Source organism: Etheostoma spectabile, chromosome 11, assembly GCF_008692095.1.
Source record: "Etheostoma spectabile isolate EspeVRDwgs_2016 chromosome 11, UIUC_Espe_1.0, whole genome shotgun sequence".
NCBI lineage: Eukaryota > Metazoa > Chordata > Actinopteri > Perciformes > Percidae > Etheostoma > Etheostoma spectabile.
Window position 1 is genome coordinate 7625505 of NC_045743.1, and position 14520 is coordinate 7640024.

A 14520-nucleotide genomic window follows, 5' to 3' on the forward strand; every position below is an offset into this window, starting at 1 on the left:
CACCAGGGTGGCCCTTGGCTACCAGGCCTAAGACTGTAAAGCATTAGGTGAATCACCTTAAGAGGGGCAAATCCCGCTCTGGATCTGTTCCAACTGACCTGTCCCCTTTTCCTCTCTACCACGCTTCCGGCTCCACTTCTTTAACACATCGTACGCATGCTGCTCACACTTCTTCTCTTTGCCACTCAGCAAATTGTCCTCGTCACCCCCTCCTCGCCTCCCTACTGTTTTCCTCCAAATCATCCCCATCATCCTGTGGCCTTTATTTCCTCTTTGGTACCTTTCTCTCTTTCCCAATCACTTGTTACAAACACATTCTCTGAAGATGCCGCTTCTGTTGTGTCACACAGAGGGAGCCACGCCCTCAGCCTATGTGCACACTTTTATTAAATCTCTGCAGGCGCTGGGCCGCGCTGGCGGGTAATCCTACAGTAATTGTTTCCAGATTAAGGGACCCGGACCACAAAGCAGGTTTAGCCAGGCATGAAATGGCCTTCCCATGCTGCAGCGCCAGCAACCAAACCTGCCGAGGTGAGACTCACCTGGATAAAGTCCACAAACGTCCATGGGAGCAGAGAGTCCAGGTAACCTATGTCCTTCGAAAACCTGTTGAGGATTCTTCCTGGGAAACAACAACAAAAGAAAATATTAGATTAAATTAGAGTCGATATACTGTATCATGCTAGAATCACGCAATTGAAAGCAAAATGTATTCTTATTGGTTAGAAAGGTGTCAAGTGTATTATTTGTCCGATCAAAAGTAATATAGTAAAATTAAAGGAAACAAGATTATATAATGTGTAATTGTATAGTGCAAGAGAACACCTGGAGTATTAATATGTATATGCAATACATATTCTTTATCCATTAGCTAATCTGAATCCATAAAATCAATATTTAGTTTGTTTCAATTTCCTTCAGTCTCGCTAGACTATTGAGCAACTGTTACCAAAGTCCCCTCCAATTAAATAGAAAAGAACTTATACACTGTCTGATGCAAAACACAGGCTTATCTAGATTAAACAATGAATCATTATTTGTCTAGCATTTCATAAAGACTGCCCTACTCTTGTCTGAATACATGAGGGAAGCTTTTGTTTGGAAACAAAAGGGCAACAGAAGCTGCGTACCTGCCTTTATGCTCTGACTGGCAGTGTCAGTGACGTTAATTGAGTTGCCTCCAATCTGCTCAGGTGTTCATTATTTTTGGCTGATGCTCTGCGCAGGTGATGTGGCAGTCCTTTTATGTGATTCTTTAGTAACTTTGCTCCCCTATTCTGATCCCACAACACATAAGATTACACTCCAGCTGCTTTCACACATGGTTTACTGCAGGGTCAGTGATAGCAAATTCCCACACTTCACTACCTAAAGGCAGACAAGACAGAAAGGATTTCTCTATTTCTATCCTTGAATGAAACCCTCTGACTCTCAGAGGCAGACAAAAAAGTACCAGAGCAGTGCCAGCATTGCCAATACATGAACTGGGCTCAAGTCAAAAGACACAAACAAGCTGTAGTGTAGATCTTTTGTGAGTAGTCTATAGTGTATATTCCCTGTCAAAGCGTCTCCAAATTGGTGTCATAGTATTTAATACTGTACTTAAGCAACCCATTGTCTCTCACGGTGACACTAAGCGAAAAATAATATCTGTCAGAGGCGAATGTAAATAAAGCAGCACACACAGTATTTAGGGTGCAACACCTGATAGAGTGAAACTAACCTTGCAAGCATGCAGATGAGTTCATTTGAGCTCATAGAACAGGCCATAAATAAGGGTGGGACTTGGTACGGGATTGAGAGGAAACAGCTGAGCGGCACATTAGCAGAATGTGGCAGTATGGCACTCAGAGGCGTGGCGGAGCCATGGCACTGACCTAAAAGTTGCCTCCCAGTCAGTCCTACGGAGGTGGGCCCTGTAATCACCTCTCCACGGCAATAAGCAGCTTACAGCTTTATCCAAAATGCCGCTTGCGCCTAAAACATGCATGCAGACGAGGCCGGGCTCCCCATAACAGCCATTGCATAAACCCAGCCAGAGCATTATTCCCCGCAACAATCCAGCAATGCTCCAAATCAGTACTGATTCAAAGTCAAGTGGCGTAAGCATGTTGTACACTTGGAGGCAGACTAATCTTATTCACAGTGTGAGTGCCCCTTTAGCATACAGACATCCCGAGGGGAGGGTTCATGCAAGGGGGTAGAGCTGCTACTATACTAGTGTAGAATATAGCTGCTTGAGTCTGGGAATGGGGGGAGTTCTTGTCAAACTGTGTTTGCAGAAGATCCAATAATATTTTATGTAATTTTACTGTCTAAGCCATAGATGACCTAAATTCATGCATATCTGACAAACAATGCCAATGAGAAAAGGGTAGGTTTCTCTTGGTTACATCATACCATGGTTAGAGGGTGTTAGAGCAGAGAACATCAGCCAGATATCAGCTGTTTGACAAGCAGCTCAGTCAACAGAGAGTTTCAGAGGGGATGAAGTAAAGACCCTTCGCGATCCTGCGCAGACTATAGAGGGGATACATTACAGTGGAGCAGTTACACAAAGACATTCACTGCATGGAAATGCCTATGAGGTAAGATCGGCATGGGACAATGACTTCAATCACTATGGGTGGTTGTCAACAATATCACCTATTGTGTAGAGAGGGGTATAGACATTTCAGGATATCAGCAGCATTAGTATCAAACAATTTCTCATGGATTAAGACTCCAGGGGTGATTTGCACTATTTTTAAGGCTCAGGAAATATCAAGCCCTTCCAACTAAGGTGGCCCCTTAGGTGGAGATATAAGTTGAGCAAGCCCCCCAATCACACTTAAAGAAGTGGAACAGTGGGGTCCGGCTAGAGCAGGGCGTGTGGCAAATCGCTGTTCCCTGTAAACATCAAGATAAGGGGACGACTCAGAGACGCTCCATGTGTGGGCCCCAGTGCAGTTGGAGGGGCCTTTCAGTCAGGGAAGTGAGATAATGAAGGAATATTGGGGAGGGGGCTGCCAAGGCTGGAGGTGGCACAGCTCACCTGCACTTCCATGAAGGGCCTCGGGGCCTGGGGCAGCCTCCCACCGCTGGCGCCTTGCTGCCAATACTAATACATTCTAAATCCATTCTCTTCGCTCACACCGACAGGCTCCTGCAATCTCCTCTGCTTCCCTTTCATGCAATTAAATAGTGGAAGTGCCGAGCGAGGGGGAGCCCTATCAGTCATACTGCACACACACACACGGCTCCATCTCCACATTCAATTTACACACCTCGATATCATCATCCTCTCTGCAGTATTTCCTCCACTTTGCTCTTAACACTCTTGCATCCCAGACCTGAAATACAGACATTCAAAACATTGCCTCTGTAGACACAATTAGAATCTCACATCACTGACTACAGAAGATCCAATGTTCCCTGCGTCAACAGCAACTGAGTGACACCTAGCACTGAGATGGCCCACTATGCCGATGTAAAAGGAGGAAGGTAGAAGTGTGTGTGTGTGGGTGTGTGTTGTGTGTGTGTTTTGACTGAAACTCCACTTCTTGACTGTGCTGATGAGCTGAAGCCCTGGCCTGCAGTCTCTGAGGGGATTAGCCCACTCAATGACACTAAATTACAGGGATCAACATCAGCTCAACACATCCACTGCTGTCTGTGCTGCTCTAACTGGATCACATTTGGATGAACAGCTGTAATAAGACTGTACATACTGCTGAAATTGAGCAATATGAATATATTAAGTTATATAAATAAATTTATTTAAGGAAATAGCAGTCTGTAGTGTTATCAACATCATCTGTATTTCTTCTTATCAAATAGTATTGTTACAAAATATAAAAGGTTTTCATCACCAAAAGCCCCAACTTGGAAATCAACTATTTCCACACAGCACAAAAGATAACACAGGCACATGATACAAATGGCACATTCAGTGACTGATACAGAAGAGTAACAATGCCTCTCCATCAAAAATAATTCACCACTGCTGACTCAATTGTTATAAACCACATTCACAGAATAACAAATAGGACCTTTGTGCGGTGACGCTTGAAATGGTAACCTTTAACTCCGTGGACAGCTATCAAACACTTGGGCCGGTTCAGCAGCAGCGTACCTATCACTTACACATGTAAACACTTGTCAAATCCTTAACAACACATCAGCACACAGTTACAAATTACTCACACTTATTGCATGAGAGTAGTGGATGTGTGGAAGCAGTTGTGGTGAAAGTGGCAGTTATTGTATAAAGGGGAGGGGGGGGGAGCAAAACATTAAGAAAGAGAAGAGTGTAAGACAAAACCAACAGAGCTGACAGCAGTTTTTGTCCTGGTCTTTTCTGTTTGGTTTCACTCAAGTGAATGAATCAATAAAATACAGACCAGCTGAAGAAAATTTGAAAAAAATGTAAATGGGTGAAACTTATTTTTATTGTTAAAAAATGTCATGGTCATGCTTAATTTACTGTTGACTGGACTAAGAACAAAAAAAACTCACTCTATGGGACAGTTGTCTGTAAATCCAGTCAGAAACACTGTTGTTTGCCAGCCTAAATGCCAAGCTGCAATGACTGGACTGGTCCTACAATCGTTACTGATAGCAGCACAACAGCAATCAGATAGCAGTGTCTGTTAAGCCTCTCCTTTGCTGCGCTATTAAACAGATTATTACATTATTCAAAGTGTTTGTCCTCCTCCCCTGTGTAGATTACCAAGCAAGGCACACCCAGATAAGCTGTCAGGTAGTCCAATACGTAACAGCAGCAGTAGAAACAAAAGACAAAGATTAAGACCTGTGGTGTTTGCTCCAAACACAGCTTTGCAAAGGAAAAGCTTTGTCGCTGCACCCACTTCTAATACCAGACGAAACCGCAAGCTCCTAAACACCCTCAAATCATATTTAGACTTGTGTTATTAGCTTATTATGACTCATTATACAGATACAAGTTTCCTTCTTAGTGAGAATTCCCACCCGAGCTGATTGTGCTGTACATGCGTGTCACTATGAAGAGATTAGGCTGAGTAATTCTCTGCTGACAGGTGAACAATTAAAGTTATCAAAGTGGGCCACTCGACTGTTGACTTTGGATATAAATGAAACATTTTAGTGACATTATTTCACCTAATTAAAAAAGGTTTTTGAATGAATACCACAAAGTCATAGAGATAAAATAACAAGAAGAGCAAAACATTTTGCAAATGATTTAAACAAATATTTAAATACTAAAATATTAATAGTAAAAGGTGGTGCAAAACACGCATAAAGAAAAAACCAGCAGCCCTCCCTGAGTAAAGTCAAACGAATTTGGAGTGTTTGCACACTTTTTTTTTTAAAATCGTGTCCATCTGCCCACTCCATTGACCCATGAGATACACCCTATAAAGCTAATGAAATAATCAAAAATTTCTGATACAGCGCACAAGATAAATATGTCTGTATTTACAAAGCTCTATAGTCCAAACAACACTGTCCAAGATCTAGTGCAAACAACATTTATTCAATATGATTGTTTGCTTTTTGTTCAAACTCACAATAAAAAAGATAGGACTCTCTTTACTAATTTTTTAAATACATCATGGCTAAATGTTAAGCCATATCACAAGGCTTTTTGACTGAATTGGCCTCTTGGTTACACAGGCTTTACTTCCCAGCAGCGACTTTTGTGATCAGATATTAGACCCAATACAGCCCACAAAAAGAAAACCATCTTTGATTTTGTATGACTGAAAGTACAGTTTTTTACATTACAATAAATATTAGATCTTCTGGTTTATTAATTATCAATTCTATTTGAGAAATTACATAAACATTTCCATTATATGATTATAATATGAAATCCTTGAATACAAATATTTACAGTTTTATATGAAAAACGGTAGCATTTGAAAATATAAGTTATTATAAATGCTTATATTTTATATAACTTACTAACTAATAACTGACTGATGGAGTTTAAAGGCAAGCATTTGGCTGTTTGTAAAGTGGCTTGAAACATGACTAAGTAAGTAACAGTCTGCTCTCTAGTGGTGAGATATTGCATCTCACCCACTAGAGCTTCTACAGCCGGTCCCACTGGATGTTAACATCTCAAAATCCCCATTCATCATTCTTTTACCACCTCGGTCATGTTATGAATACATTAGTAGTTATCTAAATGAGAATTTGAGAAGGAGGTGAGCCACTTACCAATTGGATTGATATTGAAAAAGTGTACAGGGGTCCGGAGGATGGCATCAAACATGCTGTTGTGTAGAGTTTGGGCTGAGCTCACCAGGACATTGAAGAAGACCAAGCTGCGAAGGAAGCCAAACACTACTGAAGATGCTGTTAAACCTGACCAAAGCAGATAGAAAAAAAATCAATCAGCACAATACAATGCTATCCTTGTAGTCAGCTATGCATTTAAGGTTTCAATATTAAGCATGCTGAATGTCACAAAAAAGCAGATGTGTTCTACTTATGTTTTTCCTTTAATTATGATTTTTTTTTTGTCTTGAATGCTGATCTATCACTGTGAATACAAAAGCCTGAAAGAGGAAAGAGGCTGGGAGTCACCGGGAGAGAGCAATCAGAGCAATCCAACAGCAGAGAACAAGAAAGGCACTGCTATCTCCCTGTACAGCTGAGGCCCTTGTACACATACAGTACACTGGGCCTTGAAGGCCTTGGGCCACAGCCAGAGAACTGTGGATCTGTTCATTGAATGGCTGGCGTATTCAGAGCCTCAACAGTACACAAAAAAGCAATGTGCGCGTAGTGAGCTTCACCTGCGTAAACACCTAGGTACAGGTCAAGGTCCAGCTGCCGAGGGAAGCTGCCATTGAGGTGCTCTGTCACATTGATGTGCTTCTGTTCAGAGGCCCTGCAAGTCAGTGACAAAAGAACCAAAAATCCACAAGGACAAATAAACACAACAAAGAAAGAACGCTGCAACACAAAGGCACTACACAGAACACAATCTTCCTTTCCTGAAACACAAGGTCAGTTTCAACAAGTGACAGATAATGCCAAAAAAAACAGTTTGGTTCAGTCGTCTTCTATTAAATAATCAACCATTTCCTCTCTCAGAAAATTAGTCAGTCTGGCTTATAACACTTGCTATTCGCTATATAATTTTTTGCAAGCATTCATGCTTTTTTACAGGAAATGAGAGAAGCAAAATCTTACCAGCAAGCAAGCCACCAGTCTTGTAGAACAAAGGTGATCTAAACAAGCAAACACACAAACAAATTAAATATAAACAAGTCAATTCATTACATCTTTCAATTTTGTCTCAAATTCACTTGAGATGAATATTTTGTATTTTTCCAAAATTGAAAGAAAACACACACCATATTAATTAAGGTGACTCACATGTGCTAGGGCATTGAGTAAAATGAGGACCAAGAGGACCAGGAAGTTGGCGCCTGCCTTGAAATATTTCACATACAAACGCAGGCCCACGTTTCCTACTGAGCGGCTTTCCTCCTCCATTGGTTGCACTGCCTACAAATAGACACTAGTGTCAATGCCAGCCAGCCACCAACACTTCAGATCAGGCAGAAAGAGCAGCAGGGAAAATCTGAGTACCTTCTGCCCTCTAGTGGCTTGTAGAATAAACACAAGCCTTTCCCCACGCACATATGCTTAAAGCTGGATGAAAACCACTTTTTCCAATTATAGCCAAGTTGTAGTAATTTGATGTTTGAAATATACCTACCATTGTAAGTGGCTCTGCTCCATCAGTCAAAGAGTACAGAGAAGAGGACAGGGAGGACATAGAGGACATTGCGTTGTCAGAGTGTGTATGAGGGAAGTGGGAGACAGTCCCAGGGAAGGGGGTCGCGCCCTGCCTCTCGCCCTCCTGGCCCTCCTCCTCCTTAAGCAGGGTGGTGAAGTCAAGTCCAGAGCTCTGCAACTCACTGTAGGTCCCCCGTGCCATCATCTGACCCTGGCAATGACAGCAAAGAGATGCAGTTAAGAGCACAAGAAGTCACACACAGTCCTGGAAATTTCAGCATTGTAAATGAAATGATGTATGAGCCCCTGTTAATATTACTAATACAAAACAAACATGTACTGTAAGTTTGCCTATGAATGTAACTTTTAAACTCTTACAGAAAGGAACGCACACCCAGATTCCTCAAATGTGTTACCACTGCACAATATAACGGTATGCATATTTATTTTGTTGTTACTGATTGAAGCCGTGGCAAAAGTTGCTAATCAATAATATTATTCTATTTTATATTAACATTGATTTAAATAACTATGTGGAGTTTGGAAGCGATTGATTGTAATGACAAATCCACAGAGAATATTTCTGTGGAACATCATCATTGTTTTCATTTTACAACCCAAACATATTGTATGGTTGAGAAGCTGTTCTCATCAAGCCCGTTTGTACGTTATTTTTTTTGTAAACAAGCTGTAAAAACAACAGACAAAGTTAGTGACCAGCAGGTGCAGAAATGCAAACATCTAGAGAGACAAAAATGCCAATGTTTTCCTCAAGAGTCAAAAAAGACCAAACCAGAGCTAAAATTAACTTTAATCATCAAGCAGTTAGACACTCTGTTCCAACGGGATGATAATGAGCCAAGAGTTTAAGCACTGTATGCATTAGCAATACCACCCAATTGTCAGCTTGTTCTTTAATTATTCTGCCACCTATTGGCCACAAATCAGTTAGTGAGGCTTCATTGCTAATCTGGTTGGGGACTGCTCTGTCATTGCCATGGTCCTAAGTCACTTAGTGCTGTTAAGCATGACTCCGCATGTCCTATACAAAACAGTCTGATCAATAAAAGGAGCAGGAGACAGGCACGGTTTTCTTTTGGCCATGAAAATGAGTTGTCGTTGGAATTTACTTAAATCGCTGTGAATCCAAGCTGACGGCTGACGTCCTCAGGTAACTAAAAACTTTTTAAAGCAACCTTGAAGTCTACAGGGGGTGACTGTTTGATACTAAAAAGATACATTTTGGGTGTAGTGTCCCTCAAAGTTACTGAGCTGAGAAACACAATGAAATTAGACATAGACCTAAGTGATACTATAGGACAGCAAATGCCATTTTTACACCATATAACGCATGTGATCATAATTAAAACTTTTTGAATAGCAAATACACATATATTACATGGATGTCATGGATCATCATAAACAGTAAGAGCTCTTGGGTTGGCTTATTTGATGCACTTACATTCTGTTTAATTAACACCTGAGGAGTTTTCTTTATATGTAAACTAACACACAAAGACATAAACACACACCTGTTTTAAGACAACAATTTGATCTGCAGCCTTCAGATATTGGATTTGATGAGTAACCAGGATACGAGGCTTCTTCCTCAAAAGTCCACAAATACACCTGAAGGAAACACTTTTTTTTTAAATACAGAAATAAAACTTCTAACATGTTTTCACCACCTGATCATAACACCTGATTAACTGATATGTACTTTCCTCTGGGGTTCTCCATTGACAAAAATGGGGATATGTTAGTAACAAAACTTACTCTTCAAAGAGGTGCCTTCCCACCTCGGCATCCACAGCACTGAGAGGGTCATCCAGCAAGTAGATATCTGCATCCTGATACACTGCTCTAAAAGATACAAAAATATGGAGGTTATCTTGGTCACTGACACCAAAAGAAATGTGCATTGATGTAGTTATCTATCACACCTTGCTAAGCTGACCCTTGCCTTCTGTCCTCCACTGAGGTTGGCCCCTTTGTCCCCAACTATTGCCAAGTCACCACCTTGCAATAGGTCCATGTCCTGAATAGGGTCCAAATGCAACCCTTACCAATCATTCACATTTAAACTAGACTCACTACAGGCTAAACATTTCTAATACCTAGACTACATAAAATGTAAATGCAGAGGGGCATGTCATAATCAATAGTGATTCTCACTCTCTTGAGGGCGCAGGCTCTCAGAACTCTATCATACTTTTGGGGGTTGAGCTCTTTGCCAAAAAGGATGTTGCTCCGAATGGTACCAGGTAAAATCCAGGGCAGCTGAGAAGCATATGTCAGCTGTCCTTTGACCTTGACCACACCACTTTCCTGACTCAGTTCTCCCAGGATGGCACTGAGGAGCGAGGACTGGCATGCACAAACACAGGACAAAAACAAGATTTATAGAACAAATTTGGCATTGTTGGAGGCTTAAAATCACTTTCTTGTCAAGTTAGACCACTGGAACTGGAGGTAGCCTTATTAGCTAGCATAAAGTTCATCACAAAGAGATATTAACGGGCTAGCACATAACTCCCAGTAAAACGCACATTGTCATTTCTGTTTGTGAATGAATTAAAAAAAGAACTTAATTAGGAAGCTTTGGAGGCGCTAGTAAGGTGTATTTTTGAATGTATGAGAGCCAGGGTAGCTGTTTCCCCCTGCTTCCAGTCTTTATGCTAAGCTAAGATAGACTAAGCTAATTGTCTCCCAACTCTAGCTCCATACCTATCAGACAACCAAGAAAGAGATATTTATCTTCTTACCTAACTCTTGGTAAGAAAGTATTTAAGTATATTTTCCAAAAGACAATAAGTAATGGCATTTCAGCTAACTATTTTAAAATAACAGTGTAATACAATACTGTATAGCAAAAATAAGCAATCTTTGTAAAACCAGTGACTTTTCATATGGCATTCAAAACTAAAAACTCAGGACAAACTTAACACTTTACTGCTAATACAATTGATGATATTATATTATTATTTTTGAGTTACATAACATGTCCCAAGTTTATCATTGTGTGTGCATGACTATAAATCCAAGACTTCAAAATAGACCTGACCTTTCCAGCCCCAACAGGTCCAATTACTACCAGGAGCTGCTCTGGCCTCACTGTAAAAGACACGTTCTGTAAAGTTGGAGCCTCTAGCATCTGTAAGACAAAGTAAATGAACTGAAACCCTGTCATGTAGTAACTATTCAGAAAGTCTGTTCATGTCCTCTTTACTTAAATAGCTCAAAATCAAATGTTTGTCCACGAGGCTTCACAATCTCTATAGCGACATGCTCTATAAGGAGAAAGACAATGTCCACAAATAATTCTCACCTTATCCCAGTAGCATATTAAGTCCTGAATTTTCACCATACAGTCCTTCTCCGCCACAGGAAGCCCCAAATGCTGAGGAGCAACTTCATCCAGCAAAAGAAAATTCTTAGAAGGAGAATTACATTCAGAGTTTTAATTTCCAGAGACAGTAATCAACACACACAAATATGGCCTGCCTGTGGGGTATTTACTTGAATCCTTCTAATGCTGATGAGAGACTCAGAGATCTTCTCTATGGCAAAGGGAAAGAAGAGTGTGATGGTGAGTCTGACCGCCCCATAGAGGGAAACAGCCATAAACACTCGGCTAGCGGACAACTGGTTTCCTGTCAGCACATAGACACAGACGGTGATGAAGACGATAATCTTGTTGGCCACAAAAAATGATGCCATGTTCAGACCACGCAGGAAGGAGCTTTTCATGATCTTGGAGATTTCCATTCTGTACAATAACAAGACATGTTGTCAGTAAACACTGTAGGCTTACGTGTACATTATTCTCATATGTATTGCAGCAAACAGGGGCATTTGTTTTTTACATGCTTGTTAATTAAGAGGACATGACACAAATGTGTTAATAGATTTCAACAAAATTTGGTAAAAGTAAAGGTAGGTTAGTCATTGGTGTACCTTCTGACCTCATCCACCAATGCAGCAAAGGGCTTTTCCCACCCATACATCTTTATAACGCGGATCCCAGAAATGACGTCATTCATTGTGCGTATCCTGTCATCTGTTAAGACTGCTGTTTCAGCCCTACAACAACAGGCACACATTGAAGCAATGGCCTGGCACCAGTGCAACACACAAAATAAACTTAGAGTAAAGAAAATTGTTTTCTATATTTGATCAATCTGGCAAATGACTACAAACCTGAGACTAGAGAACAGCTGTCCAAACATAGTCTGTACTGGCATCAGGATGAAGAAGATAGCCATTCCCGCAAGGCATGATGGGCCAATCGCATACATCAACAAAAATATTACAATTGCTGCTTGTAGAGGACCAATCCACAAAAAGTGCAAGTATAAGGTTACCTGTTACAAAACAATGAAGAGGAAAGAATTACTGAGGTATGGTCTGTATTATTGAATGAGTGAGTCACATGCGATATAAGAATTTAAAGATACACACATGAAATACTTTCATATGATTACCTCATCAAATTTGTTGACATCATTGGATAAGAGGTTCACAATTTGTCCTGTAGTTGTTTTGGCAAATGCTTTGCTGTTAAGACAAAGAGCCTTTGCAGAACCAAGATGTTAAATGAAGACATACAAACATACAGACATTTATACATAGATATTTATAACCCATGTAGTAATGACTGACCTTCTGATAAATCATGTGGCACATGGCCACGCGAATCTTCATGCCTGCCCGCTGGACGTGGTAGAAATAGAGATGATGAAGGACAGCCAGAACAACGGTTAACAAGGAGAAACCTCCAGCATAGCTGTAGGCCTCATAGACTGCAGCTGTGTTGGTGGGGTCAGAACTCTCAAAGTACTCAATTATCTTCCCAAGTAGCAACGGCTGAATGACTTTGATAACTTCCTGATAAAAAAAATGAAAATATGAATTGTTAATACAGCATTGTTGTCTGTAGACATTTGGTTTCGCTGTGAGATTGCACTGTACCTCTATAAAGATGTATATTCCAATGAGTGCGTATGATCTCCAATAGCACTGAACAAGAACTTTGGCAAGTCTGGGTGGGCACAGATCTTTTTCCGCCTGTTGAACCTCCCTGTTCCAGTACCTTTGAAAAGCGAAAAGAAAAGCAATGGTTAATCCCAGTCAGTAATGTATAATAATGCACTGTTACACTAATCACAACAATGAACTGTTGCACTGCAGAATGTTTCTTGAAAGAAGTCACAAGAAATTCAGCTCCACATATTTCAAGCAAAATCATTCACTATTGTTATAATAATGTGTTGCTTGTGTGGCTGTTAACTGACTGAGTGTAATTCTTACCTTTCTACAAATTTTAGTGTGTAGCTGTCTACATAAACATTTCTACATGATATAATATTTTAGAAGAAAAATAGTCTGGAGTGTTCAGAAGATCAAACAAATCATGAACGTGCTCTTTGGAAGGGGAACACAAATGCTCAAAAGATGGGAAAAAAAGAAAAGAAAAGAAAGTTTCAAGGCACACTTCTTCCAAAAAAATTAAAAAGCCAGGCCACAACTTATCCAGGACTCATGGAAGACATTGATCACAGTCCTTTTTGTAGTTCTCATTTATATGGTCTGATGCTTTTGCAAAAAAGTACTTTATTCATATTTCTTTTTGTTTTCTTTTTTTCTGTTTTGCACATCCATGTAGTTTCTACTTTTATTTTTTTGCTTCCTTGTATATATTTTGTGGAGCCATCTGGTGGTTAAACTTTACATTTGTAACCTTTAATATCACTGGCTGTTTGCTCAGGTGTCTACAATTATCAGGTGTTAATAAATCCGACGTACATCTCATTTTGCTTAAATTTCATCCCTGACTCCTCCACTTGCCTCCCTTCCTCGTGTCTTACTCCGTCCCACCAAGGAAGCACAAGAGAGACGCGAGGACAGTATAGGAGGAGAGAGGAAACAAGGAAATGTGTTTTAGAGGGATGAGAAGTCCTTTCCTCTGAAGCGTCACATGAATGTGTCAGCTGTATGGGGGAAGTTAGCAACCCTATGAGCTGCACCACTTCTGGGAAGGCTGCTCTGGTGTATCCTCGCTCATAGATCCTCACTGATCCCTCCTCGATGCTCACTCCTTTTAGTCAGGGCAGGAATAAGAGCTTTGAGATGGCTTTCAGGAAGGAGGGACAGAACAACTTCCGGCTCAGCAGAGGAGTGAGGAGCTATCAAATAGGGAACTGAGATGCTCCTATGGTATCTACTAAAGAGAAAATTGTGTTGAGGGCTACACCCCAATTTTAACAATTTCTGTCACTAGGTGTGGGTTTCCGGACAGTTCTATTATTTAATATACTGAGATTATGATATGAAATAGGCATTTAAAGAAAGTTTTTTTTTTAAATTGTTTGCAAGAAGAATGCCTTGGACCTTTTTTTCCTCTTATGATAGAATATTTACCGAGGTACTATAGTCAATTATTTGTAGCACTGCATCGCAATGAGAAAATAATAACAAGACTATCTATATTGGGCTTTTGCATTGGATTGAATTTTAACTGGATCTGAATTATAAAGAGCTTTGCTTTGTTGCTTAGCACTTCACTGCCACAATTGAATACAAACCCCTCATTACTGCAGCTGCTGTATCTAACTATTGGTATGGGTCATCATCATTCATCAATAGCCTTAGCTGTGAAGAACTACTTGCATTATGCTCTTCCATTTTGACCATTGATCATGCCTCAACTGGATGGCACAAGCCACTTCTTTTTAGGTCTCTCCCACCCTGGCCTTATGCGGGGGTGGTATTGACATTTTGACCACCAAACACATAGCTGGA

General features: G+C 40.5%; 1 protein-coding gene across 3 annotated transcripts in view; it reads right to left on the reverse strand.

Annotated features, from left to right (window-relative positions):
• LOC116698194 (multidrug resistance-associated protein 4) overlaps positions 1-14520 on the reverse strand; it is a 38575-nt gene that overhangs the window by 21165 nt on the left and 2890 nt on the right. For 2 of the 3 annotated variants that reach the window (XM_032529993.1, XM_032529995.1), the window contains exons 3-20: positions 12691-12811; positions 12382-12606; positions 12204-12293; positions 11920-12083; positions 11677-11802; positions 11239-11488; positions 11048-11152; positions 10784-10873; positions 9895-10086; positions 9663-9757; positions 9496-9582; positions 9252-9348; positions 7700-7930; positions 7354-7485; positions 7168-7205; positions 6768-6862; positions 6187-6333; positions 543-622 (exon numbers count right to left, since the gene is read on the reverse strand). In XM_032529993.1, coding sequence (XP_032385884.1) covers positions 543-622; positions 6187-6333; positions 6768-6862; positions 7168-7205; positions 7354-7485; positions 7700-7930; positions 9252-9348; positions 9496-9582; positions 9663-9757; positions 9895-10086; positions 10784-10873; positions 11048-11152; positions 11239-11488; positions 11677-11802; positions 11920-12083; positions 12204-12293; positions 12382-12606; positions 12691-12811 — 2365 coding nt within the window. Of the gene's footprint in view, positions 1-542; positions 623-6186; positions 6334-6767; positions 6863-7167; positions 7206-7353; positions 7486-7699; positions 7931-9251; positions 9349-9495; positions 9583-9662; positions 9758-9894; positions 10087-10783; positions 10874-11047; positions 11153-11238; positions 11489-11676; positions 11803-11919; positions 12084-12203; positions 12294-12381; positions 12607-12690; positions 12812-14520 lie in introns of those variants that run through there. The other variant, XM_032529994.1, reaches the window with a different exon arrangement.